Genomic DNA, 24037 nt, shown 5'->3' with positions numbered 1-24037 from the left:
CTGCAGACCGGCGCTCGGCATTGGCAATCTCGGCGCCGGGCGTCGGTCCCCCTTGCCGGCGTCTGGGGACCCCGAGCCGGCGCCGAGGTGTCGAGCAGGGTGGCATGCGTGTGCAGGCAGGGTAGGATACATGCGCAGCAAGGTTGGGGTGCGGGGCTGCTCAGGAGGAACACCTGACCTGGACAGCTGACACGACCGGCCCGCTCTCGGTCGGCGTTGGGGCGGTGGTGGACGGCGCCGTGTCACGCCGGCTCTCCTCCTCGTCGGCACCGCTCGCTCTCGTAGGCAACGTGGGCGCGGCTCAGACGGACGGGTCGAGGGGAGTGCTGGGGTCGTGTTCGAGTCGCCACTCACCCCCCAGGCCCCAACGTCCCCTCACCCAAGTCGTCTTAGTTTCTGCCACACGCATGCGCCACCGAGAACGGACTCGGCTCGTCGCCTTCTCGCCATTCCAAGCCATTGCCCCGACCACTATGCATACAGTATGAGTACATCCCTCTGCCTGTCACCCTACACCACACCGACGGGCTGCGGTGGCGACTCGGCCAACAGCGGCGTGAATGGCCCTGCTGTCAGCGCCGCCTTCGACCTCACCCACCGTCCACGAGCAAATCCAGCCACTCGCTCTCGTTGCCGTTAAGCGCCTCCAAGTTCTTCCGTCAGCGCCACCCCGGCGCACACGCACCTCGGCAAAGCGCACAAACGCCAGCTCGTCCGCCGTGTCGGCGCCCAGCGCGGCGTCGCCCTGGGGGAACAGGAGCGGCGCGGGCACCGGCAGCTCGGCCGTCGCCGCGTGCGGGCTCGGCATCCCCGACTCAGGGAGCGCGTGCCTCGCGCGTGTGCGGGCCGCGACGTGCCGCAGCTGCCGATGGAAGCTGAAGCCCGGGACTGTTGTCAGCGTGGCCCGCTGGCACGACGTACATCTGTTCAGTTGGTCGGCGAGGGTCGTGACGTTGCGCACGACGCCGCGCAGGTCGACCCGGTCGGGGAGGATACGCGCCAGGCGCAGGAGGTACTTTGCTGCAAAGGCCAAGCCGACGACTGCGGTCAGTGGGAGCTAGCTGTGCGACTCACAGGCGTAGTGGTCCGCGAAACGGAGCCGGGCGAGGGCCTCCGGCTGGACCATGTGGGATACGAGCTCGTCGGCGACGTGCAGGCTGCGGACGAGCCAGTGCCGCCTCCGCCTTGGGAGGCAGTCGACGTCGAGCTTGGTCTGCACGCCACGCAGGACGTGGTAGTGGAACTGGAGGATGCTGTGCGACTTCATCACCGAGACTGGGGTCAGCGGCGTCGGAGGAGCGACTTACGCTCAGTGACGAGGAAGCTGTCGGCGCCGGTACCCCGCGACGCTACTGTCAGCACTGGTCTGGTCCGGATCATACGTACCGTAGTAGTCGGCCCAGAAGTCGCCCCAGCCGTCGAACGCCTCGTTGGCCTTGTGCACGATCTCGTCGACCTCGGGCGGCGAGACGTACTCTGGGGTGAGGAGCATCTGGAGGGCCATTTCTGTGCGTGTCAGCACGTGTCCTGCAGCGGCACCCACGGCGATGGAGGACGAGCTCGACGAGCGCGATGCACCGGCTGTCTGTTGGGATCGAGAGCGGGTGCTCGAGCAGCCGTCGCGCGGTGGAGATCGTGCCGTCTTCGTCGGGGTTGACGATCGGGCGTCCGTGGTTCATGCTCATGCTGAGGTCAGTGGGGCTTGCGGGTAGCGCTCACGCAAGCTTGAAGCGGGTCAACTGGGGTGTGAGCGTGTGCTGCTGGCAAACAACTTACCACCAGCCACAGCCGTGCCCCCATCACGCAGCGGCGGTCTGCCTCGAGCTCCTCCGGTGACCGCCCGGCTCCCATCCCCGATGCGATGAGGTTGTGCAGGCATCGATACAGCCCCATGTCGACACTGGGCGGTCAGCAGTCCGTCCGGTAGTTGCAAGTCGTCAACTCACGCGACAGCGTTGGCATGGTCTGGTGTGTCAGCGATGCCCCCCACCTCCAGCGCCACTCACTGACTGGCCTCCAGGCCGTGTCACCCCACGCAGCCAGCAGAACTGTTGTCAGCACGCCACCCAGGCAGGGCACTCACTCAGGCCTTGCACAATGTTGATGCTGGCAATCGGCGAGAACAGCGTCGACGCCGCAATCTTCTCGGCGTGCCGCTTGAGCCTTACCCCGAGCTCGCTCTTGCCGCCGACTTCAGTCAGCTCAAGCAAACAGTGCACCCACCTTCAGCGTCGGCGCACATCTGCCCGATCATCATAATGGCCGTGAGGCACAGCGGGCTGCGCTGGCGTACCCTGCTCGTCAGCCGCGGCCAGCTTGTCCACCCACTCGTCAAACGTGTCCGTACTCGGGTCAAAGATCGGGACGTAGGCGCTCGCGCCCGCATGGAACCTGGTGTCAGCGGCGCCAGGTCGCGCACGTACAGATCGAACAGCCGTCGGCCCTCTTCCTCCGGCACGAGGCCGAGCGTGATGGGGTCGTCGTCGGCCGGCTCGGCGCCAACGCTGTGGTTCGCAGTGCAGGTGCACGAGTCGACCCGCGCGCGGCGGGGCGGCCGGTCGTCCCCGTCGCCCTCGTGCGGCCGCTTCCTCCCGACGTCCACCCCGTCGCTGCGCAGCCGCGCCGTCTCCTCGCTCTGGAGGAACGGGCCGAGCGCCGTCGCCGGGGGCCGCCGACCGCCCATCTCGTCGTCCTCGTCGTCGGAAGGCGTAACGTCGTGCACCTGCGCATCTGCGGCATCCTCATCACCCTCGTCGCCCTCGTCCTCGTCCCCCGTGTTGCTCGCCCTCCCGGACCACGTCTCGCTCGAGCCGTGCACGGCGCGCAGGGCAGAGACCTGCCCACGGGGGTTGAACATGCTCGAGAAGCTGACGGGCGGGAGGCCGGCAGCGAACAGCGGAGCCGCAGTATGTACCTCCGGCGACGGCGTCACGGTCGTCGGCACGGCGCGCACCCACTGCGCCAGGGTCGACGGGTTGGAGACGTTGGCTGGGGTCAGCGAGCCCTCGGGGGAGCTTACATGGCGAGTGGCCGGCCGACATGACCTTGAGCTGGGCCGTATTCTCTGCGATGAGGGCCGTGAGGCCCTGCAGCGCCGAGCTGAACGACCCCATCTGGTTCTCGAGCGCGAGCAGACGCCTTTCGTCAGCCCTCTCCCGGCCGCGACCTACTCCTTGTCGGTGCGCGTCGGCACGGCAGCGCGCCGCCGGTCAAACGTGCATTCCTCCCCGAGCGTCCGGCACCGCTTGCATGGCGGGTTGTCCTTGCCCACGCACTTGATCTTCATATGATGGCAAAAGTCGCACGCGCCTGGGGGCCGGCGTCAGCCGAAGGCGGGGCAAGGCCCACTCACGCTTGTTCGACTCGGGCTCCTCGTGCGAGCCGTCCCCCGACGCCGAGCGGCGGTTCCGGCTTCCTGCTGCCATGGTGTGTGTGGGGCAATGTGCATGGGGTACTGGGAGGATGTTGGGGGTCCCGGGGGGCTCTGTCCGGTTGGTGCTGCGAGATCTCGAAGTTCGACCGTGCCAAGTGGCGCCGAGACCGAGGGAGCGGGCCGAACATTTCCAATCGTCACCGGCCCGACCGCCTTACGGCCCACTCACTCGGCGACTTGGACGAGGCTTGACACACAACGCCGTCAGCAACTCGGGTTGCATCTCCTCAGCAGCGGCCTACTCGTCACAGCCCACTCTCAATGCGCTCCTGTCGCTCTTGTCCGAAGCTCTTGTTGCCGATGCCACCCCGAGTCGGCGCCGGCCATTTCACCTGCCCCTCGTCGCAGCCCCCCACAGCTCCTACTTAATCTCGCTGCCATGCCGTCCAGTCCAAGGCCATCACCCACAACGGGACCCCACAGAGCCTCAACCCCCCCACCATGAAGTTCACACAAGGAACGCGCTGGTTCGAGCCCATGCTCGGCGTCAACTGGCGTGCGGCCGTCGAAGTCACCGACATCATCAAGCAGACGGACGACGAGCTTGAGTTCCTCGCCTCGACGATCCACGTCGCGGACCGCAAGGACACGGTCAGCCGTGAGTGCTTGTCGCTGCCTTTGCTGACGCCACAGAGCCCGTCATCCTCGTCAACATCTCGTCCCCGATGGAGGACGTGATCAAGGTCCGCGTCGACCACCACGTCGGCGGCGAGGACGGCCGGCCCGGCTTCGACCTCTTCCCCGACGGCAAGCCGGCCGCGCCCAAGACCAAGCTCTCGCGCTCGGGCAAGACCATCTCGTTTGCTTCAGGCAGCGTGAGCGTCGACGTCAACACCGCCGAGTCGGGCTTCAACCTTTCGTTCCTCGACGCCACCAAGAAGGGCAAGGACAAGCTGCTCACCGAGGTCGGCTTCAAGGGCACGGGCTTTGCCGACGTGCCGTACCGCTACACGCTCAACCAGGAGTCTGAGAAGAGCCGGCTCTCGAGCGATTCCGGGGCGCTGGCCCGACACAACGGCATGGGCATGGACGAGCTCCGCACCGACGCCCTCGTGCGCTACATGCACAGCAACTTCTCGCTCAAGGTCAACGAGAACATTTACGGCCTGGGCGAGCGCTTCGGCACGTACGTCAAGAACGGCCAGGTCGTCGGCATGTTCAACGACGACCACGCCACCCACTCAACCATCACGTACAAGAACGTGCCGTTCTACCTGTCTTCGCGCGGCTTCGGCGTGTTCATCAACCACCCTGAGGAGGTCGAGTATGAGATCGGCCACGACAACAACTCGAACGTCAACGTCAGCGTCCGAGGCGAGACGATCGAGTACTTCATCATTGGTGGTGGCTCGCCCAAGGCTGCGCTGCTCAACTACGTCGCTATGACTGGCCGCCCGGCGCTGCCCCCGGCCTGGACGTTCGGCCTGTACCTCTCGACGTCGTTCACCACCTCGTATGACCAGAAGACGGTCACGGGCTTCCTCCAGCAGATGCGCGACCGCGACTGCCCCGTCCGTGTCCTTCACCTCGACTGCTTGTGAGTGAACGTGCCGTGGTCCACACTGACCTGCCCAGCTGGATGAAGGCGTACGACTGGTGCTCGTTCGAGTTCGACCCCGACATGTTCCCGGACCCGAAGAAGTACCTCGCCGACATTAAGCGCGAGTTCAACGTCAAGGTGTGTGCGTGGATCAACCCGTACATCTCGCAGCGGTCCGCCATCTTCAAGGAGGGTAAGGAGAAGGGCTACTTTATCAAGCGCGTCAACGGTGCCGTCTGGCAGTGGGACTGGTGGCAGCCGGGTATGGCGCTCGTCGATTTCGTGAGTGCTCACACGCCTACCTCGCTGACAGCAGACCAACCCCGACGCGTGGAAGTGGTACCAGGGCCTCGTGACGCGCCTCATCGAAACCGGCGTCGACACGGTCAAGACCGACTTTGGCGAGCGCTGCCCGCACAAGGACGCCGTCTTCTTCGACGGGTCCGACGCCCGCAAGATGCACAACTACTACTCGGTCCTGTACAACAAGTGCACGTTCGAGGCGGTCGAGGCCAAGCTCGGCAAGGACGAGGCGGCGGTGTGGGCGCGCTCGGCGAGCGCAGGCGGCCAGCGCTTCCCCGTGCACTGGGGCGGCGACCCGCAGTCGACCTACCAGGGCATGGCCGAGAGCCTGCGCGCCGGCCTGTCGCTCGCCATGTCGGGCTTTGCGTTCCACTCGCACGATATCGGCGGTTTCATCGACACTGCCGGCCCGCCCACCAACGAGCTGTTCGCGCGCTGGTGCGCGTTCGGCATGTTCTCGACCCACTCGCGCATGCACGGCTGCGGCACGTACCGCGTCCCCTGGGACTATGGAGACGAGTCGGTGCGCGTCACCTCGCGCCTCGGCCACGAGAAGATGCGCCTCATGCCCTACATCTACGCGCAGAGCGTGAAGGCACACAAGACTGGTCTGCCCGTGCTGCGGTCCATGTTCCTCGAGTTCCCAGACGACCCGGTCGCCCGATACCTCGACAAGCAGTACATGCTCGGCGACTCGCTGCTCGTCGCGCCAGTCTTCGGCTCGGACGCAGAGTACTACCTGCCCGAGGGGCGCTGGACCGACTACTGGACGGGCGAGGTAGTCGAGGGCCCCAAGTTTGTGCGCAAGGACGACTACCCCATCGACCTGATCCCCGTGTTTGTGCGCCCCAACTCGGTGCTCCTCCTCGGCCCCGAGAACATTGGCGTGCCCGACTACGACTATGCGGCCGTCGGGCTCGAGGTGCGCGCGTACGAGGTGACGGAGGACGTCGAGGTCGACGTGCCGCACCCCAAGGGGGCCAAGCTGGCCGGCAGCGTCAAGGTGTCGGCGGACGGCCAGGTGTCTGCGTCGGCGGGAGTGAGCATTAAGAAGAAGGACGCGCTGGTGGCGTAGGTAGATAGTTTGCATGCAGGTGTTTTGCAGGCGGTGGGGCAGGCAGGCGCACTGCCAGCATGCACGCGTCGTGGCAGTGCACCTCGATGCATCCCCGAGCCTGTCTCTGGTCGACGCCAAGTGCCACGCCCGGTTGTAGTCAGCCCGAGCGCGTCATCAGTGATAAGCGACAAAGCCGGGGGCGATGGCCGAGTTGTCTCGTCCAGCGACGATAATTGACGTCGACCACTCCTCCCGCTCCAACTCCACACACAATGCCAGACACATTCAAGGCCTGGATCGGGCGCGACGAGAGCGCGGCGACGGGCGGCCTGACGTTCGGCGCCATCGAGCCCAAGGTGTTCGAGGACGACGACGTCGATGGTGCGCCTCCCTCTCCCTCCCCTCCCACTAACTCACCAGTCGCAATCGTCTACTCTGGCATCTGCGCGACCGACGTCTCGGCCCTCAGCGGCGAGTTTGGCCCGATCGCGCCCTACGGCCCCCGCGTGGCCGGGCACGAGGTGGTCGGGCGCGTCATCCGCAAGGGGCCCGCCGTCGACCACCTGCAGCTTGGCGACTTTGTCGGCGTCGGCGCGCAGGCCGACTGCTGTCGGCAGTGCAAGTGGTGCCACGAGGGTGCGTCCTCCCCCCTGCCCCCCGCTCACGCCCAGACCGCGTCAACTACTGCCCGAGAATGACGGTCACCTACGGCGGGTCGCGGTACCAGCGCGGCGCGGCCAAGGGGACCCCGGCCCAATCCTACGGCGGCTTCGCGAAGCACTGGCGCGGGTCCTCCAAGTTCGCGGTGCGCATCCCGCCCGGGCTCGACCCGGCCCTCGCGGCCCCGCTCTGCTGCGGCGGGCTGACGGTGTACGCGCCCCTGCGGCGCTGGGGCGCGGGCTCGCGGCGCGCGCGCAACGTCGGCGTCGTGGGTATCGGGGGGCTCGGGCACATGGCCATCCTCATCGCGAAGGGCATGGGCGCGCACGTCACTGCCATTTCGAGGGGGACAAGCAAGCGCGAGGACGCGTTCGCGCTCGGTGCGGACGCTTACATCGCGACCTCTGAGAACACGCGCGCGGATTTCAAGAAGCACAGACGGTCCCTCGACCTGATTATATGTACCATCAACCCGCCAGAGCTCCCGCTCAACGACTACCTCGGCCTCCTGGCGCCCGAGGGGCAGCTCGTGCTGGTTGGGGTGGTGATGGCGCCGATGGAGCTCATCTCGGGGTCGATGATTGCCAGTGAGTAGCGGGAGAGGCCGCGCTGACTCCGCCAGACGCGACCGGCGTGTCCGGCTCGATCATCGGCACGCCAGAGGACCTGGCCGAGCTGTTCGCCCTCGCGGCCAACGGCGGGGTCACGCCCTGGATCAACAAGTGGGACATGGACGAGATTAACCAGGCCATCCCGGCCGCAAAGGCGGGCAAGGCAAAGTACCGCTACGTGCTGGTCAACAAGGACAACGGGGGGGTTGTGTAGAGGGGTGTGTCGGATGTATGTTGTGTCTGTTCGCGTTCTTGCCCTGCCCTGCCCTTGCTCGCCATCGATGAGCCGCTGCTGCCCCGCACATGCCATCATATCGCATCCTAATCTATGTACACTGTGCAGAGCCTCGTACCATACCGAGCCTCGTACACTTTACGGTTTGTTTTCTACCCGCTCGCCCGAGCCCGGTTGCTACACTTGAACCTGCTCAGAGCTTACCACCGTTGTCCGTGTTGACGAGGACGTAGCGGTAGCGCGGCTTGCCGTCGCGCGCGCCCTGGATCGCAGTGTTGATGTCGTCCATGTTGAACTTTTCAATCATGGGGTGCACGCCCTTCTTGGCCGCGAGCTCGAACAGGTTGGCCAGGTCGGCCGGGCTGCCAATGAGCGAGCCGGCGACGCCAATCTGGCCCTGGATGAGCTGGAACGACGAGATGGCCAGCGGCTCGGGCACGACGCCGACAAACACGATCGTGCCGTCGGGCGAGAGGAGCGACGCGTAGTCCGCCACGGGGAGGTTGCTGGGGTTGATGGTGCAGATGATGAGGTCGAGGCTGCGGGCGTGCTTCTCAAAGTCCTTCTTGAGGTCGTTGCTCGTCGCGATGTAGTTCTTGGCGCCGAGCTCCTTCGCCTGCGCCTCCTTGGCCGTGCCGCGCGAGATGGCGGTCACGTTGGCGCCCATCGCCGTGCCGATGAGGATGGCCATGTGCCCGAGGCCACCGATGCCGACGACGCCCACCTCCTTGGCCTTGGTGCCGGCGCCGTAGCGCGCGAGCGGCGCGTACACCGTCAGGCCGCCGCAGCAGAGCGGCGCCGCCTCGGCGAGGTCGAGGCCGTCGGGGACGCGCACGGCAAACTTGGCCGGGCCGCGCCAGTACTTTGCGAACCCGCCGTACGTCTGCGTGCCCTTCGCCTTACCGCGGGGGTAGTCGTGCCCGCCGTACGTGAACGTCATCTTGGGGCACAGGTTCTCGCGGTCTGCCATCAGCTTCGAAGAGAGACAGCGCACTCACGGTCGCCGCACCAGCGGCACTCGCCGCACGCGTCGCACTGGGCGCCGATGCCGACCTTGTCGCCGACCTTGAGGTCCTTGACCTGCGAGCCGACGCGCACGACCTCGCCGGCAATCTCGTGCCCGGCGACGCGGTCGGGCTGGACCGGGCCAAAGTGGCCCGAGAGGCCAGACACGTCCGAGCCGCAGATGGACGAGTAGATGATCTTGACTGGGGGTGTGAGACATGCAGAGGGCACGGGCACTCACCATCCACATCGTCCTCCTCCCACGGCTTGGGCGTGATCTCCTTGTACTGGAGGTTGCCGTTGATGGCGTTGTCGTCCTGGCCGGTCCAGGCGTTGAACTTGTACTCGGTGGTCATTGTGAGTGTGGGGTGTGGGGGGGTGTGGTGCGTTAGAGGCTGGCTGGGTAGGATGAGTGTGGATGGGCAAACTTTACAGTTCCCATCGGCTTTATATACTCTCTTCTGCCAAGAGTAGCCCGAGCAGCGAGACAGGCCCTCCACCATGTCATTCAAGACAAGCGAGGTATGCGGCGTGGAGCACAAAGAGCGAGTGGACTTTGTGTGGAGGCTCGAGGTCGTCATTGACGTCACTTTTTTCCTCCCTCCTCGCTTGCCCTTCGGCCACTGCGAAACACGTGGCAAGTGCCCAGCGGCCTTCGGGCGTGCCGACCCTCGAGGCGTTCTCGGCACTCGGCACGCGCTCGGCTGCGTGCACGCAGACCGAAGGCCACGACGAGGGCGAGGTGCGCCGAGTACAGCTTGGGTGGACGGTCGTTGTGAGCGAGATAAGAAGGCGAGGCGATTCGGACCCGGTCGGGGCGCGGTGCTCCGCGGCACGAGCGGCATGGGCAGTGGCCGAGGGCCATGCAGCTCGACCGCTGTCGAAGTGGACGCGGCGCTGAGAGCGGTGCATGCCGCCGCTGCCGAGTATGTACGTGTCCGGCGGCGGCGGTGGGTGGCCGCGACGGCCGACCGCCGACCGGGCAGCCAAGCGGTGTGAGTGAGTTGAGATGGGTCAGTCGCCTGTCGCTGCGTCGATGGCGGGTGTCGGCCGCACTCGGCGTGAGCCATCTTGACTGGCTGGCTGGCTTGCTCGTCGTTCCTCGCCGTGCCCTACGTGTCGACGTTGTGGGTTGATGGCCACCACTCCACTCCACTCGACCAACTCCACCTTCCCTCCACCACGCTTACCGTCCACCTGTCTCAGAGGCGACCTCCATCGACAACACCTTCCTCCACTTTGCCTATATCCCCACCAACGGCCTGCGCCGTCCTCGGCGGGTCTCGCGGCCTCAGTGGGCACGTTCAAGATCGTCTCACACGCACGCAATGGGTCTTCACTCGACGTTGCGCAACCGCAGCACGAGCGTGCTTGACCCGCACAGACGGTGGAGGCATCGCCCGCCCTTGCCATGAGGCCATCTCCCCATCGTCCCTACCCACTTGTTTCTTTTTGGAATCGCGTTCTGCCAGATGAGAGGAATGTGGTTATTCTCTCAAGTGCCAACTGACCTCTCTTCTGAATGCTGCAGTCGTCGTAGATGGCAGCAAGGCTGCTGTTACTGATTTGGAATTGTCGTATAGACGCTATCACTCCAAGATTGCTATGGTGGAGGCCGTCGGACACGGCCGATAACCAAAACTCTGACCACTTTGCCATCCATTTGGAGGATAACAACATCGACCCGCCCACACCCGAGCGCTAGTACTCTCGATGAGCACAAGATGCCGAGCGACGAGATGCGCTGGTTGCTGCTGAGCCAGTGTCGATGACAGCGAGTGGCCGAGCTATACCGAGCGACGAGGCGACTTTCGCGACGGCCATTACGACCGAGCACGTCAGTCGCGCGTCATCCATCCATCGGCCATGTCCTCGCATTCCTCACTCAGCATTCAAGCAGTCCGCAACAGCGTCCACACCGACATGGCTGATATAACAAGCCCTCGGTGCTCTCCGGCCCATTGCAACCCACCCGCACCATGACCACCGAGACCATCACCGCCGTCGACGCAGGCGTCAAGACGCTCAAGCTCTCGCCCCCCGCCCCAGCGAAGGAGGCCAAGCCCCAGTGGTTCAGCGAGACGGGCCTCCCCGACGAGGCGTACCCCTACAAGCACCTCCTCCCGACCTTTGACGGCCACCTCAAGCTGCCCCCGCTCACCGAGTTTGAGCATAAGGACCCAGCACACGAGGCGCTCAAGCACGCCGACCCCATCGCGTTCCTGGCCAACGCCGAGGTCGACGAGCTCACTCCGCGCTTCGGGTCCGAGGTCTCGGGCGTGCAGCTCAGCCAGCTGGACGACGCGGGCAGGCAGCAGCTCGCGCTGTTTGTCGCGCAGCGCGGTGTCGTGGTGAGTGGTGGCGCCGTTCGCGAAGCGAACGGCCTCGGTGATTCCCAGATTAAATGACACTGACACTGTTCTTCCCTCGCGCTCACACGACCGCCCCCGCCCTCCCCCCCAACCCCAACCCGCAGGCCTTCCGTGACCAAGACTTCATCGACCAGACGCCCGAGTGGCAGATCAACAACTGGGGCCAGTTCTTCGGTCGGCCGCACATCCACCCCACCTCGGGCGCGCCCGAAGGCTACCCCGAGTTCCACCTCGTGTACCGGAGCCCGAACAGCACGCTCAACTTTGAGCGGCCGGACCAGCTCACGTCGGTGCTGTGGCACAGCGACGTGACGTACGAGAAGCAGCCGCCCGGGCTGACCGCGCTGTTCCTGTACGACTCGCCCAAGTCTGGCGGCGACACGTCGTACGTCGACCAGCGGCAGGCGTATGCGCGTCTGTCGCCGCAGCTCGCGGCGTTTGTCGAGACGCTCAAGGCCACGCACTCGGGCGTCGAGCAGGCCGAGCACTCGCGCAAGGGCAAGCGCGGGGGAATCGTCAAGCGCGAGCCCGTCATCAACGAGCACCCCGTCGTGCGCCGCCACCCCGTGACGGGCGAGAAGGCGCTGTTCATCAACCGCCAGTTCACGCGCCGCATCGTCGGCCTCAAGAAGGAGGAGTCGGACGCGCTCCTCGAACTCCTGTACGGCCACATTGAGAAGGGGGCAGACTTCCAGGTCCGCCTGCGCTGGAGGCCGCGCACCGTCGTGCTGTGGGACAACCGCATCACGGCGCACAGCGCGCTCGTCGACTTTGACGCCGTGTCGACGGCCAAGCGCCACGGCGCGCGTATCACGCCCCAGGCCGAGCGCCCGTTTATCTAGGCGAGATATGAATGTTGTATCGATTGGTATCGGCGGGGCCGGAGCTAGTCCGCCAGGTCGCGTGGCCAGCGGGTGGCACGCGCCGAGTCTCATCCCGCGGCACTCGAGGTATGCAGAGCCGGCCGGTCTAACCCGCCGCGGTTGGACCACACGGTGCCGATGACTGCGGGGCTGGCGGCGCGGCGCACGTGCGCGAGGGGGGGTCGGGGCGGTCGGCTCGGCGTGGGTTGAGACTAACTCGCACCCACCGAGCGCCACTCAGGAGACGTCAAGCTTGATTGAGTATCGGTGGTCGCGTGGTCGCCGAGTCGGGAGGCGCGGGGGGCCGCGTGAGGCATTTCGGCGCCGTTGCTGCGCCGAGCAGTCGCCGCCGTGTTGCGTTTGCGTCTGCGCCTGCTTCATGACGTCGGTCGCGTTGACTCGTCCTACTGCCCACAGGCCAGCCGACAATCCACAACTGCTCTGCGGATCGCGTCTGCCGACGGGAGGCACAGGCAGGGCGGAATGCACCGCGAGCAACTCGTCGTCACTGACACAACCGTACCGTCCTCTCGGACCCCCTCGGCCCCGCGCCCCGCCCCCAGCCCTCCCCCTCCGCCCACCGGCTCACTAGCGCCAACTCTCTCGCGGCCTATTTTTACACTTGCAGCGCGATGAAACGTGCCTCTGACCTTTGTGCCTTTGTCCATTCGACAACGCGACAGCATGCGGCTACGCACGTGCGGGCGAGGCCATGGGCTTGGGCAGCATCATCGGCATGTTGGTAGCTAATTCTGGAGAGGTGCTGGGTGGGTGGGTGCGACGCCATACGGCGAGGTCGCGGCTCGCGGACTGGGGGTGAGGGAGGGAGGTTCTGCGAGCATAACTAGAGCCAACAGGCCGGAGACGAAGAGACGCACCCACCCCAAAGCACAGGCCACAATGCACCCCTCGACCCTCGCCAGTGTGCTGTCGCTGCTCGCCGCGGCGAACGCTGCCCCCGCTGCCCCCGCCCCAGCCAAGGCCCCCGCCAAGCGCGACGTCGACACGACGTACCCGTACACCGGGCCCGCGATCCCCGTCGGCGACGTCGTCAACCCGACCGTCGAGGACAACGGCAAGGGCTGGCCGCGGCTGTGGGAGCACCCGGCCGTGTACCCCGCGCCGGGGAGCAAGCCGACCAACAACATCAACGTCATCTCGAGCGCCTTCTTCCCGGGCGGCATCAACATCCACTTCCAGACGCCGTTCGGCATCGGCGCTGACCCCGTCGTGCAGTGGGGAAGCAGCAGGGCCAAGCTCGACCAGAAGGCCTCGGGCTTCACGCACACGTGAGTGGCGCTGCCTCGAGTCGGCTGACGCCCAGGTACGACCGTACCCCGCCCTGCTCCCTCCTCCCCGTCACGCAGTGCTCGCAGTTCTTCCACGAGGTGCAGATCAAGGACCTCACCCCCGGCACGACGTACTACTACCAGATCCCGGGCGGCAACGGCACCAAGGCGTCCGACGTGCTCTCGTTCACCACGGCGCTGCCCGCCGGCGACAAGTCCGAGTTCACGGTCGCCGTGCTCGCCGACATGGGCTACACCAACGCCAAGGGCACGCACCTGCAGGTGCTTGACGCGGTGAATGACGGCGCGGCGTTTGTGTGGCACGGCGGTGATATCTGTGAGTGGGGGCGTCTCCCAGGGGTGCTGTTGCTAACTGGGCGTAGCCTACGCCGACCAGTGGTACGCCGGCTACCTCGCGTGCGACCCGTCCTGGGACGTGTGCTACAACGGGACCGAGTCGCGCCTGGCGACGCCCGACAGCAAGCCCGACAACCCAGACTACTACATTCCCCTGCCCGAGGGCGAGTTCCCGTCGCAGGGCGGGCCCTGGGGCGGCGACATTAGCTCCATCTACGAGTCCAACTGGGACCTGTGGCAGCAGTGGATGGTCGACATCACCAAGAAGGTGCCGTACATGGTTCTGCCCGGCAACCACGAGGCTGCGTGCGCCGAGTTTGACGGCAAGAACAACGAGCTCGCGGCCGTCATCGTCGACGACAAGAAGCCCGGGTCAAACTCGACGTCCAAGCTCAACTACTACAGCTGCCCGCCGAGCCAGCGCAACTTCACCGCCTACAGCAACCGCTTCCACATGCCCGGCGATGTGAGCGGCGGCGCTGGCAACTTCTGGTACTCGTTCGACTATGGCCTCGCCCACTTTATCAGCTTCAACGGCGAGACAGACTACTACAAGTCGCCCGAGTGGCCGTTCGTCGCCGACCTCAAGGGCAACGAGACGCACCCGCTCGCCAACCAGACGTACGTCACCGATGCAGGCCCATTCGGCGCCATCAACGGCTCGTACAAGGACAACAAGGCGTACCAGCAGTACCAGTGGCTCGTTGACGACCTCGCCAAGGTCGACCGCACCAAGACGCCCTGGGTGATTGCGAGCACGCACCGCCCCTTCTACTCGTCCGAGACGGCCGCGTACGAGGCCAACATCCGCGCCGCGTTCGAGGACGTGCTCCTCAAGGGCGGCGTGGACCTGTACATCTCTGGCCATATCCACTGGTACGAGCGCACGTTCCCCGTCGGGCACAACGGCACGATCGACACGGCGTCCGTCATCAACAACAACACGTACAAGACCAACCCCGGTGTGTCGATCACGCACATTATCAACGGCGCGGCGGGCAACGTCGAGTCGCACTCGACGCTCGGCAAGGCCCCCGTGCTCCCGGTCACCAACGTGCTCGACCAGACCCACTACGGGTTCGGCAAGCTCAAGATCCACAACGAGACGGCCCTCAGCTACGAGTTCCTCCACGGCGCCGACGGCCAGGTCGCCGACTGGGTGTACCTTATCAAGGACAAGGTTGCGGGCGGCGGCGGCGGAGGCAGCGGCGGCGGCGGCGGCAGCGGCGGCAGCGGAGGCGGCAGCGGCGGGAACGGGGGCAACGGCGGGAATGGGGGCAACGGCGGTAACGGCAACGGCGGTGGCCAGGGGGGTAATGGCGGCAACGGGGGTAATGGAGGCAACGGTGGCCAGGGGGGCAACGGGGGCAATGGGGGCAACGGCGGAAACGGCGGCAACGGCGGAAACGGTGGGGAAACCTGCTCGTAAGCCTCGGAGCTGACACGGCCAGCGCAATGAGCGGCGGTGGAGTAGGTGGACGTCGTAGAATTAATCTCGTTCCCATGGGTAAGTAGAGTTTATCGTTTTTCCTTCTTGGCCACAACGGCACTCTCGTTATCATGGACAATTAAGTGCCTCTTGTGGTGGTGCCTCGTGCTGCTGGTGCTCCAACAAGTTGTACCTCTTGTGTTACTGATGCTCCAACATTTGTGCCTCTCGTGCTGCTCGTGCTGCTTGTGCTGCTGGTTGTGCGAAAACTGTATTGTCCGTTGCATCACTCATATGGTGGTGAAGAAGGCTAGTAGATATAAAATCGAAGTAGTGTTGTGGCGGTGGCAGCGCCGTGGCAACGAACCGCTTACTGGGTCCAGATCTGGTTGGTGTTGCCGTTGGTGCACTGCCAGGTCTGCTGCTGGACACCGTTGGTGAGGTCGCCGTTGGTGAGGTCGATGCACTGGCCCTGGCCCTGGACGGCGAGGCGGTTGTCATCGGTGTACCACCAGGTCTGCTGGGTGAGGCCCGGGTAGCACTGCCAGATCTTGAGGGGGACACCGTTGCCGGGGCCTGATGGGGTGTCAGCGTTTGTGGCATGTGGCATGGGCAGGAGGCGGTCACTCACTCGACGAGGCGTCAAGGCAGAAGTTGGTGCCGGCGAGCTGGACCGAGGTCGAGCCCTTGGCGACCTGCGTTGTGTCAGCTCTGTGCATGGGGACCCCGAGTCGCTACTCACAACCCACGACTGGGCGGCCGAGCCGTTGCAGTCGTAGACCTGGACGGGGGTGCCGTTCTCGACGACGTTGCCGCGGACGTCGAGACACTTGTTGTTGTTGCCGTTGGGGTGGATGGGCTTGCCGGTGGGGCCGGGGGCAGCGGTCGACGACGACGAGGGGGCCGTGGTCGAGGCCGAGGCCGACGACGAGCTCGAGACCGACTGGCAGGGAGCGGTGACGGTCACGGTGACGGTGACGGCCTGGGCGGCGGCGAGGCCGAGGACGGAGAGGGCAGCGAGCTTGGTGAACATTGTGCTAGAGTTATAAGGTGCGTGGGGGCGTGGAGGTCGAGTTGGGCGAGATGGGATAGGATACAAGAAAGCTGGGGGATGCTTGACCCGTCCAACCTTTATAGGCGTTTTCCCGCTCCCGAAAGCAACCACCACAGTGCAGACGTCGCAAACATCCCCCTTCGATGCGTGACGAGAATGCGGGCAGGTACCGTGCCTCTTCTGTTCTGCGGCGCCTTGGTGCCGACACCGACACCCACGCTCTCACAACACTGCTCCCACACCACCCCCACTCTCTCTTGTTGCCCCCTCCTGCCCCTATGCATATGCCATTCCGAGCTTCTCGACGCGGGCCTGGTGCCGGGGACAATCAATTCTTGCGGCCAAGCGGACGACGGACAAGGTTGGGGGTCGAGCCGGACGGTGACTGGACGCACCGTCGGGACGTCGTCCCTCTCGCCGTCCTCCTCATGCCGTCCTCTTGCGTCTCCTCCCCCTCCCCCAGTTCCAATTGCCCGCAACCCTCCCCCCATGGAGCAGAAGCATCTTTGCCCCTCCTGTAGATCCAGCTCCAGCGCCTCTGCCGCCGCCTTGCCGCAAGAGCGTCAGGATTAAACCCACCCACCGCTCCCGCTCGAATCCCTGAGTCGCGCGTCGCGTCCGTCCAGCGGGCTCCCATCTTCTGATACGCCCGGGGTTGGAATTGCCCAATGCAATGGAGTGGGGGCCACCCCACAAGCCACCGGCGAGCGACGGCGAGCAAAAGTCTGGGGTGGGCAAGCCGCCCAAACTCTACAGGTCGCCGAGGCAACGCAACCAAGAATGCTTGCTCTACAACACAATGACATGCCGCATGCCACATACTGCGCCGATCCTGTAATTGCCCGCGGCTTGCTGCGGCACCGATGACGGCGCCCGGCCCGTGGGACTTTGGGGTCCTCGCCGATGTGTGAGATGGCCACTCGTCATGACGAAGAGCGAGCAGGTTGGCCGATCGGCCGGAGCCGGCATCGAGCGGCAGCGGCAGCGGCAGCGGCAGCCGCAGGACGCGTTGGCCGACGTCACGTCCACGGCTTGCTCCACGAGGACCACATCACCGCCGCATCACCGCCGCCCACGGCCCGCCCGACCCTCAAACGCGTGTTGCCCGCTGGCGTCTCTGAGGCGCAGTCGCGCGCGCACCTCAGGACTGCGCGGGCCGTGACGTCGGCGTCGACGCGTCCGTGTTTATCCACTGAGCCCAGTCAGTCAGCTGACGGACTGCCCCGATGCATGCTTGACGGGCCGGCTCGGGCCAACCTCTCTCGAGATGCTTCGCTAGCGCGGGCCGAAACACCTTGGCAGAGTGGGGATGGCGAGTCACCGCACCGACCAACCGACGGGATGGGTCGCGTTCGGGACCCGGCCGGCAGCTCGCTCGGGACTCGCGCGACACGACACGTACGTCGCGCGGTTACCTCACGCGTCGAAACACCCCTACCTACCCACTTGCCCGGCACCCCACCCGCCTGCAGACGCCAGAGGCACTCTGTTTATTGCTTGCCGAGCCGCGACGCGATCGGGGCCATGCGGCGAGCTGGCTACTTCCATCGGGCTTGCCCGTCGCGTTGGCGCGCCCCCGCGCCTCCCTCCGCTTTAGAGTTGCCAGACGACGCGGCAGCCACCGCTGTCAACACAGGGCTGCTGTTCCAGCCGAGCGAGTGCACTGGAACGAGGCGACTGCGCGCCGACAAAGCGAGCGGCTGTGTTTGTGGGATTTGGCTACGCCGCTCTCGTCGCCTCGCCTAGCGGCGCCACTCTATGCACCGCAAACAACACGTCGCCGCATACCGTCCGGCGGGCAACCACCGGACGGACCCCGCTCCGCCGCTTCCCCCGGCCGACGTCTACGTCTGCGTCTGTGGCGGTGTTGAGCCTCGGCCGAGGTGGCTCACTTGGCTGTATGCTCTGTTCCTAACACTTGGGAGAGACGGAGACAGACGGACACTTGACGGAGGCTTATCCCAGTACCTGCTCGGAGTCTGACGGAGAGGAACGACCTCGCCGGGGGCTTACGAGGCGTGGTTGCGTCGCCCATTGATTCATGCGGGCGGACATGGACGACGGCGCCGGGGGCGGCGCCGACGAGCGCCACGGCGCAGCGCATCGCGTCGCTGCTTGGCAAGCCCCGTTTCGGGAGCGCCGCCGAGTGTCGCGTCCCGCGTAGGCCAGGTGCGCAGGCGATGGGACTGACTCTGGCGTTTCTCGCAGCCCTCAGCTCACAAACATAAGCGGAGCGCGGTGAGCCCGTCGTGGACGACGGCTCGCGGCAGCCAAGACAACCCCGTGCATGCGTCGGCTGTCCGGCGACAGCTAACTGCACCGCTGTACACAGCTGCCATGCTGCGAGAACGCCCGGTGCAAGCTCGCCGCACTTGGCACACAGACACTCAGCGGCACAGAGACACACAGCAAGGAATGCGGGCACTGTAAACCAGGCGCGTCACCACACCACACACCACCCACGCAATGACATCAACACCCCCTTGACGTGCATCACTTCTCAAGCACCTGACGAGCGTCGACTGCACGACCATCTTGTCTTATCTTTGCGTCTGCATCCCGATGACCACGTCTACGGTGCGAACGAACACGCATGCCCCGCAGCCAGGGCCCCGCGTACCCCGGCACTCCTGACCCCGGAGTCGTTCAAGTGACCGATGCCAAGAAAAGCATTCCCGGATGACGCTGAAGTGGTTCACAAGAGTGCGAAACGCTTCCTCGTCATCGACAGGAGCGTCCTGTCTCCTGCGCAGAGTCATTGCGAGTGAGTGACGGGCAGGTGCGAATGGCACACCAGGCCGTGGCGACGAGGAACGGTCCAGCTGTGGCAGTCACACGACGTCACTGCACATTCATTCTCGTATTCTCGCACTCTCGCATTCACCCCAGGCACCCTACTGCAGACAAACTACTAACCCGCATTCCCCTACTGCAGACAAACAACTACTAACCCGCATCTTCCCCTGCAAGCCCACCCTAGTACTTTTCGCGGTGCTCGATCTCAGCGCCGGCCTTGACGTCGTCAAAGCCCTCCTCCCCGCTCCCGACACCGCGGTTGCTTTCGTCGTCACGCACAGCCTGAGCCTCACTCGACGTGGTAAAGTGGCGGCCGTCAATGTGCCAGATGTAGACTGACCACACGGCGATGATGATGAAGTTGGGCACGATGATCCAGAACGACACATGCGTGTTCCAGCGGTCGGCAATGGCCGCCTGGCAGGGCGGGTACACGGCGCCGCCGACAATGGCCATGATGACGAGGGACGAGCCGCGGCGCGTGTTGTACCCGAGGTTCTTTGTCGCCAGCGCGAAGATGATGGGGAACATGATCGACCTAGGCGTCAGCGCGTGCCATGCAGCCGACCTACTCGAAGAACATGATGAGCATGATCATCGCGACGCCGGCCGTGCCGTGCAGCGTGGCGATGAGGATGGCGACGACGACAGCGATGGCCGCGTAGATGCCGAGCAAGACCGGCGCAGCGATGACCGCCAGCAGCGCGACGCCGAGGAAGCGCCCGACGGTGAACAAGATGAGCGCGTACGACAGCAGCTCGGACCCGCGGTGGTCCTCGAACCCGGCGTCGTGGGTGTAGTTGAGGAACAGGGTGCCGATGGTCACCTGGGCCGCGACGTAGAAGAACTGGGTAATGAACCCGGTAATCGCGCGCGTCTCCCTCCAGAGCGGGCGGCGCTCCTGCAACTCGTCGGCCACGAGGTCGGCCTCCTCGACCTCGGGGAGCTTGGTGAAGATGAAGAGCAGTGCGAGGATGACGCCGACGATCGCGACGGCGAGGTACACCCACTGGACGTTGGTGAGGTTGTTGGCGTTCTCCCCGCGGAAGAAGTACTTTGCCGCGATGAACGGGCCGGCGAACTGCGCGACGCCATTGAACGCCTGGGACAGCTGCAGGCGGAAGCTTGAGACGGACACGGGCGGCATGACCGAGATGTACGAGTTGGCCGCGACTTCGAGGCTCGCGAGCCCAGACGCAATGACGCCGGTGCAGACCACAAACCCGCCAAACACGGCGTTCTTGTTGTTGCTGGTCATCGAGAACTTTGCGCACGGCCAGAACATGATCGCGCCGAGCGAGAAGAGCCCCAGGCCCATGACGATGGTGAACTTGTACCCGCGCCGCTTCATCACCTCGCCCGCGACGGGCGAGAAACAGAAGTAGCCGAAACCAAAGTATGCGACCTGGAGACCGGTACTCTTGAGCTTTGTGATGCCGAGCACGTTCTGGAAGTGCTTGTTGAGCACGTCGAGCAGGCCGTACGCAAAGCCCCAGAGGAAGAAGAGGGAAGTGACGAGGATGAACGCGGTCACTAGCGTCAGCAGTGGCCAAAACAAGACCCACAGAAGTGCCAGGGGAAGAGGCCGACCTTGAACGGGTTGGCCGTGGCGTTGCCAGATGCTCCGGATGGCATGGTGGTCGTGGTTCGGTGGTACTAGAACTCCGAGTCTGGGCGGCCAAGAATGAACCCCCGCACGCCCTTATAACGTCGCCGGCCCCACGGAGACCCGCAAGCACAACTGCGCTTGCGCTCGGCGCCGCCTCGAGCCCGACGGCGAGCAGCGTTCGGATGGCGAGGTTCCGGCGCGCGCCACGCCACGTGAGTGCGATCGGATCAAGTCAGCACGCCAGCGCGCTCACATCGAGCGGCCCACCGGGAACTCCGACTCGTGTCCCGGCTCGCCTGGGTGGCGCCAAGCCTGCGTCCCCCGCCCACCCGAGATACCGATATACCGGGCCCCCGCAGCGTATCACTATCACATGGCCAGGCAGTACTCGATGCGCGCGGGGGCATGCATGCGGATCGCGACGTGCCGAGGGCGCGTGACTATCGCTCGGTGTCTACGCGCCACTGACGTCTTGGGTGACACGGGTATCCTTCGGATCTGGATGTGGGCGTGGCTTGCGAGCAGGTTCGCGGCGTTAGGACCAGCCAGATCAGAGGCATGTTGGTGTGAGTGCGTAGTGGGGCATTCCCAATCAGTCTACTCGGTACCTCGTCCTCGCTGCCACGCCGCCTCCCTCGGCGCTTTCCGAACGCGAGCACTCGTACCCAACGCTATCTGCCTCGGCTCGCCACGCGCCTCGACGCGCCCGATATGTCGGTGATTCGGATGATCAGCTCGCGCTGAAACACGTCTTCGGGTCGGGGTGACCCATTGATAAAGTGGTGTGGAGTGGCCTGGGGCGTGTGTGTAGCGGGGCCCGACGCGCGTAGGTGGCGCCATCGTCGTGCCCCCACTCGCTGCCACCCAATCGAACCAAGACCTGCTGCATTCATCCCTTCTACTAGTTATCCCACCTACAAGCGTATCCCAACTCTCCACACCGGCCTACTTCGAGTTGTCCTTGCACGAGAACGGCCGGTCGACCTTGCCCGCCCGGTACTGGTTTCGGATGTCCATGCCGGCGGCGACGACGCCCGTGATCTGGATGAAGAAGCCGAGGACGATGATGAAGACGTTGAGGGCGACGAGGGGCCAGAAGCCGGCGCCGGGGCTCGAGTTCTTGCGGCGGTGCCAGTTGTCAAAGAGCCACATCCAGCCCGTGGCCTGCATGGTCATGAGGGACGAGAAGAGGGCGCCGATGAGGCCGAGGAGGGAGCCGAAGAAGGGGATCGACTCGGCGAGGATGAAGGCGAGGGTCGCGCACGTGATGGTCGTGCCGAACCACACGATGTAGTGGGTCCACGAGAGGGCTGTGAGGTGGGGCGAGTTGCGCATGACGCGCACGAAGATGAGCTTCGCGGCCATGTGCACGAAGAGGATGGCGCTGGCGAACAGGCCGAGCAGCGCGATCCCGTACGACACCTTCTTGATGAGCACGCCGGCCGAGCCGAGCGCCGGCGTGGAGAGGTACTGCCCGCACTTGAAGTAGACGACGAGGCCGACCGACGTGAAGATGCCGGTCGTGAGGAACTGGCACACGAACAGCGACTTGTTGTAGTCCTGCGGCTTCTTCATCTCCGAGATGACGCCGAAGAAGGCGGGGGTGCCGGAGTACGAGACTGCCTGTCAGAGAGGTACAGCGCTCAAGCCGAGGACAACTCACACAAAACGGTAGACATGACGCTGACCACGGTCCAGAGGTCGGCAGACACGAACGCGTGGGTGTCCTTGTCCCATGGTAGCGGGGCAGGCGGCGCGGCCGACGGGCGGTCCTGCACGCCGACGGCGATGGTCACCATCAGGACGGCCACGAAGATGCCGACGACACCAGCCCAGCCGATTATCGAGACCTTGTTGAGCGTCTGGATGGACGCGAGGCCGGCGGAGATGACTGCTGCCTGGGTGGGGTCAGCGGATCCGCCATTTCTCTGCCTCCACCGTCCCTCCCTTCTTTCCATGCACTCATGGACTCACCATCACCACCCAGACAACAGTGCACGTCGCGTGGTCGGTGATCGCATTGAAACCAATCGAAATCGCGACCATAGCCGCGCCCGCCACACCGACAGTGAAGCACCAGAACGCAAATGTGAACACCTCGCGCCCGACATTCCCAAACATGAGGTAGCCCGCATCGGCGATACTGTACACCTCGGGGTGGTTGCGCTTGAACGTGCCCACGACGTAGTCGCACCAGGTGGTGAGGATGCCCAGCCCCACAATGACTGCGGATGTAAGCGCCCCTGTCCCGATACCCGCCGCACCTAGTGTTCCGGGGACGGCGCCGATCGCCTGCAGCATCTGCGGCATGGCGAGCACGCCGAGCCCGACCTGCGTCTTGAGGAGGATGATGGCCGCCTGCACCCTTCCGTCAGCTTCGCCCGCGAGGCACTACGCACCATCCCATGCTCGTGTAGTGGATGTGCCCCTCGCCCTGGAAGCCGAACACGGCGTCGACGTCGACCGCGTCCATCTCCTTGACGCCGCGCACCTCGACGTCGCCGCCCTGCTTCTCCGACACGGGGGGAGTGTACTTGTCGTCGGACATTGTGGGGATCCGTGGGGGTGTGGGGGAGCGTAGGGCTGGGTCACTGCTTGCTTTTAAACAGGCCTCTTGACATCGCCAGAGTGGGTCGCAGCTGCCATCTAAGCGCTGACCTCGGTGATCCAGGGACGATACCCACCCCCTCCTCCCCCATCACAGGCAAAACACCGGCGCTGGCATATGCGAGCCTGAGGCGACTTGATATCCGCCAGCCAGTGCCAAGCGACAGGAAGAAAGTGCGTACACGCTGTAACCGCCCACGGCCCACTTTGACGCCGAGGCACCACAACGCCACGACTCCTCGAGAGTGAGGAACGTGGAGCCCACACGAGGCCGCTCACTACCGTGGAGCGCGCGTGCATGGAGCGCGGAGCGTGTGTGTGGTGCCCAATAACGCGGCGGGCTCGCTGTTGGGCTCCCCTCCATTCAGATTTCTCCGCCTTCACCCCCATCTAACAGTGCCGACTCGTTGTCATCGGCGCATCGGCAGGCCGAGACCGCCGTCGTTCATCCCGCTCCTCTTCCCCCGACCGATGCGATCGGCTGCCCCCTTTGCTCCCGCCAGGTCCACTGTCACTGTGTCAGTCTCGTCGGCGATTCAGGCCCGGCCCCATCAACTCCGCAGTCGATCCAGACACCGGATCATCGCTGACATGGTCACATGACCTCACGTCCGCGGCTAGTAACCCCCAATGAGCACGCTCCAGCTCACTCCAGCTACGCCGTTGATTGTTTCGTTCATGGTAGCCTCTTCGCCTATGCGATGCTTTCGCGCCACGTCCGCGCCACGGCGCCTGGTGCCGAGCCCCCCGTCCGCTCTGACGGAGCCGACTGCGCTAGCGACGCGATCAAACCCAGTCCACGTATCGGAAGCTAACC

General features: G+C 65.1%; 9 protein-coding genes across 9 annotated transcripts; 4 read left to right on the top strand and 5 right to left on the bottom strand.

Annotated features, from left to right (window-relative positions):
* Window positions 1-510: 510 nt before the first annotated feature.
* On the bottom strand, window positions 511-3425 carry Q8F55_005385 (uncharacterized protein; the record flags this gene model as incomplete). The annotated part of the gene is made up of 16 exons (XM_069353874.1): window positions 511-566; window positions 599-653; window positions 686-1020; window positions 1075-1275; window positions 1387-1506; window positions 1544-1686; window positions 1720-1739; window positions 1777-1900; window positions 1947-1965; window positions 2084-2191; window positions 2224-2294; window positions 2329-2373; window positions 2424-2988; window positions 3020-3138; window positions 3171-3309; window positions 3353-3425. 16 exons carry the CDS (start codon window positions 3423-3425, stop codon window positions 511-513), a joined length of 2193 nt encoding a protein of 730 aa, XP_069208516.1.
* A 449-nt stretch (window positions 3426-3874) lies between these two features.
* On the top strand, window positions 3875-6351 carry Q8F55_005384 (uncharacterized protein; the record flags this gene model as incomplete). The annotated part of the gene is made up of 4 exons (XM_069353873.1): window positions 3875-4031; window positions 4067-4970; window positions 5009-5255; window positions 5290-6351. 4 exons carry the CDS (start codon window positions 3875-3877, stop codon window positions 6349-6351), a joined length of 2370 nt encoding a protein of 789 aa, XP_069208515.1.
* A 254-nt stretch (window positions 6352-6605) lies between these two features.
* Q8F55_005383 (uncharacterized protein) lies at window positions 6606-7818 on the top strand (the record flags this gene model as incomplete). The annotated part of the gene is made up of 4 exons (XM_069353872.1): window positions 6606-6714; window positions 6754-6969; window positions 7005-7580; window positions 7616-7818. 4 exons carry the CDS (start codon window positions 6606-6608, stop codon window positions 7816-7818), a joined length of 1104 nt encoding a protein of 367 aa, XP_069208514.1.
* Window positions 7819-8032: 214 nt separating this feature from the next.
* Window positions 8033-9200, bottom strand: Q8F55_005382 (uncharacterized protein; the record flags this gene model as incomplete). The annotated part of the gene is made up of 3 exons (XM_069353871.1): window positions 8033-8802; window positions 8838-9047; window positions 9086-9200. The coding sequence occupies 3 exons, from the start codon at window positions 9198-9200 to the stop codon at window positions 8033-8035; spliced, it is 1095 nt and encodes a 364-aa protein (XP_069208513.1).
* Window positions 9201-10823: 1623 nt separating this feature from the next.
* Window positions 10824-12058, top strand: Q8F55_005381 (uncharacterized protein; the record flags this gene model as incomplete). Its single annotated transcript, XM_069353870.1, has 2 exons — window positions 10824-11195; window positions 11321-12058. 2 exons carry the CDS (start codon window positions 10824-10826, stop codon window positions 12056-12058), a joined length of 1110 nt encoding a protein of 369 aa, XP_069208512.1.
* Window positions 12059-12979: 921 nt separating this feature from the next.
* On the top strand, window positions 12980-15184 carry Q8F55_005380 (uncharacterized protein; the record flags this gene model as incomplete). Its single annotated transcript, XM_069353869.1, has 4 exons — window positions 12980-13368; window positions 13404-13705; window positions 13752-15134; window positions 15177-15184. 4 exons carry the CDS (start codon window positions 12980-12982, stop codon window positions 15182-15184), a joined length of 2082 nt encoding a protein of 693 aa, XP_069208511.1.
* Window positions 15185-15524: 340 nt separating this feature from the next.
* On the bottom strand, window positions 15525-16187 carry Q8F55_005379 (uncharacterized protein; the record flags this gene model as incomplete). Its single annotated transcript, XM_069353868.1, has 3 exons — window positions 15525-15730; window positions 15786-15849; window positions 15897-16187. 3 exons carry the CDS (start codon window positions 16185-16187, stop codon window positions 15525-15527), a joined length of 561 nt encoding a protein of 186 aa, XP_069208510.1.
* A 2997-nt stretch (window positions 16188-19184) lies between these two features.
* On the bottom strand, window positions 19185-20639 carry Q8F55_005378 (uncharacterized protein; the record flags this gene model as incomplete). Its single annotated transcript, XM_069353867.1, has 3 exons — window positions 19185-19542; window positions 19577-20537; window positions 20570-20639. 3 exons carry the CDS (start codon window positions 20637-20639, stop codon window positions 19185-19187), a joined length of 1389 nt encoding a protein of 462 aa, XP_069208509.1.
* Window positions 20640-21558: 919 nt separating this feature from the next.
* Window positions 21559-23161, bottom strand: Q8F55_005377 (uncharacterized protein; the record flags this gene model as incomplete). Its single annotated transcript, XM_069353866.1, has 5 exons — window positions 21559-22232; window positions 22277-22511; window positions 22588-22838; window positions 22878-22978; window positions 23013-23161. 5 exons carry the CDS (start codon window positions 23159-23161, stop codon window positions 21559-21561), a joined length of 1410 nt encoding a protein of 469 aa, XP_069208508.1.
* Window positions 23162-24037: the final 876 nt, after the last annotated feature.

This window comes from Vanrija albida (assembly GCF_041260175.1).
Source record: "Vanrija albida strain AlHP1 chromosome Unknown contig_4, whole genome shotgun sequence".
In the NCBI taxonomy this organism is placed as follows: Eukaryota; Fungi; Basidiomycota; class Tremellomycetes; order Trichosporonales; family Trichosporonaceae; genus Vanrija; species Vanrija albida.
This window is presented reverse-complemented; position numbering and strand designations above follow the sequence as displayed.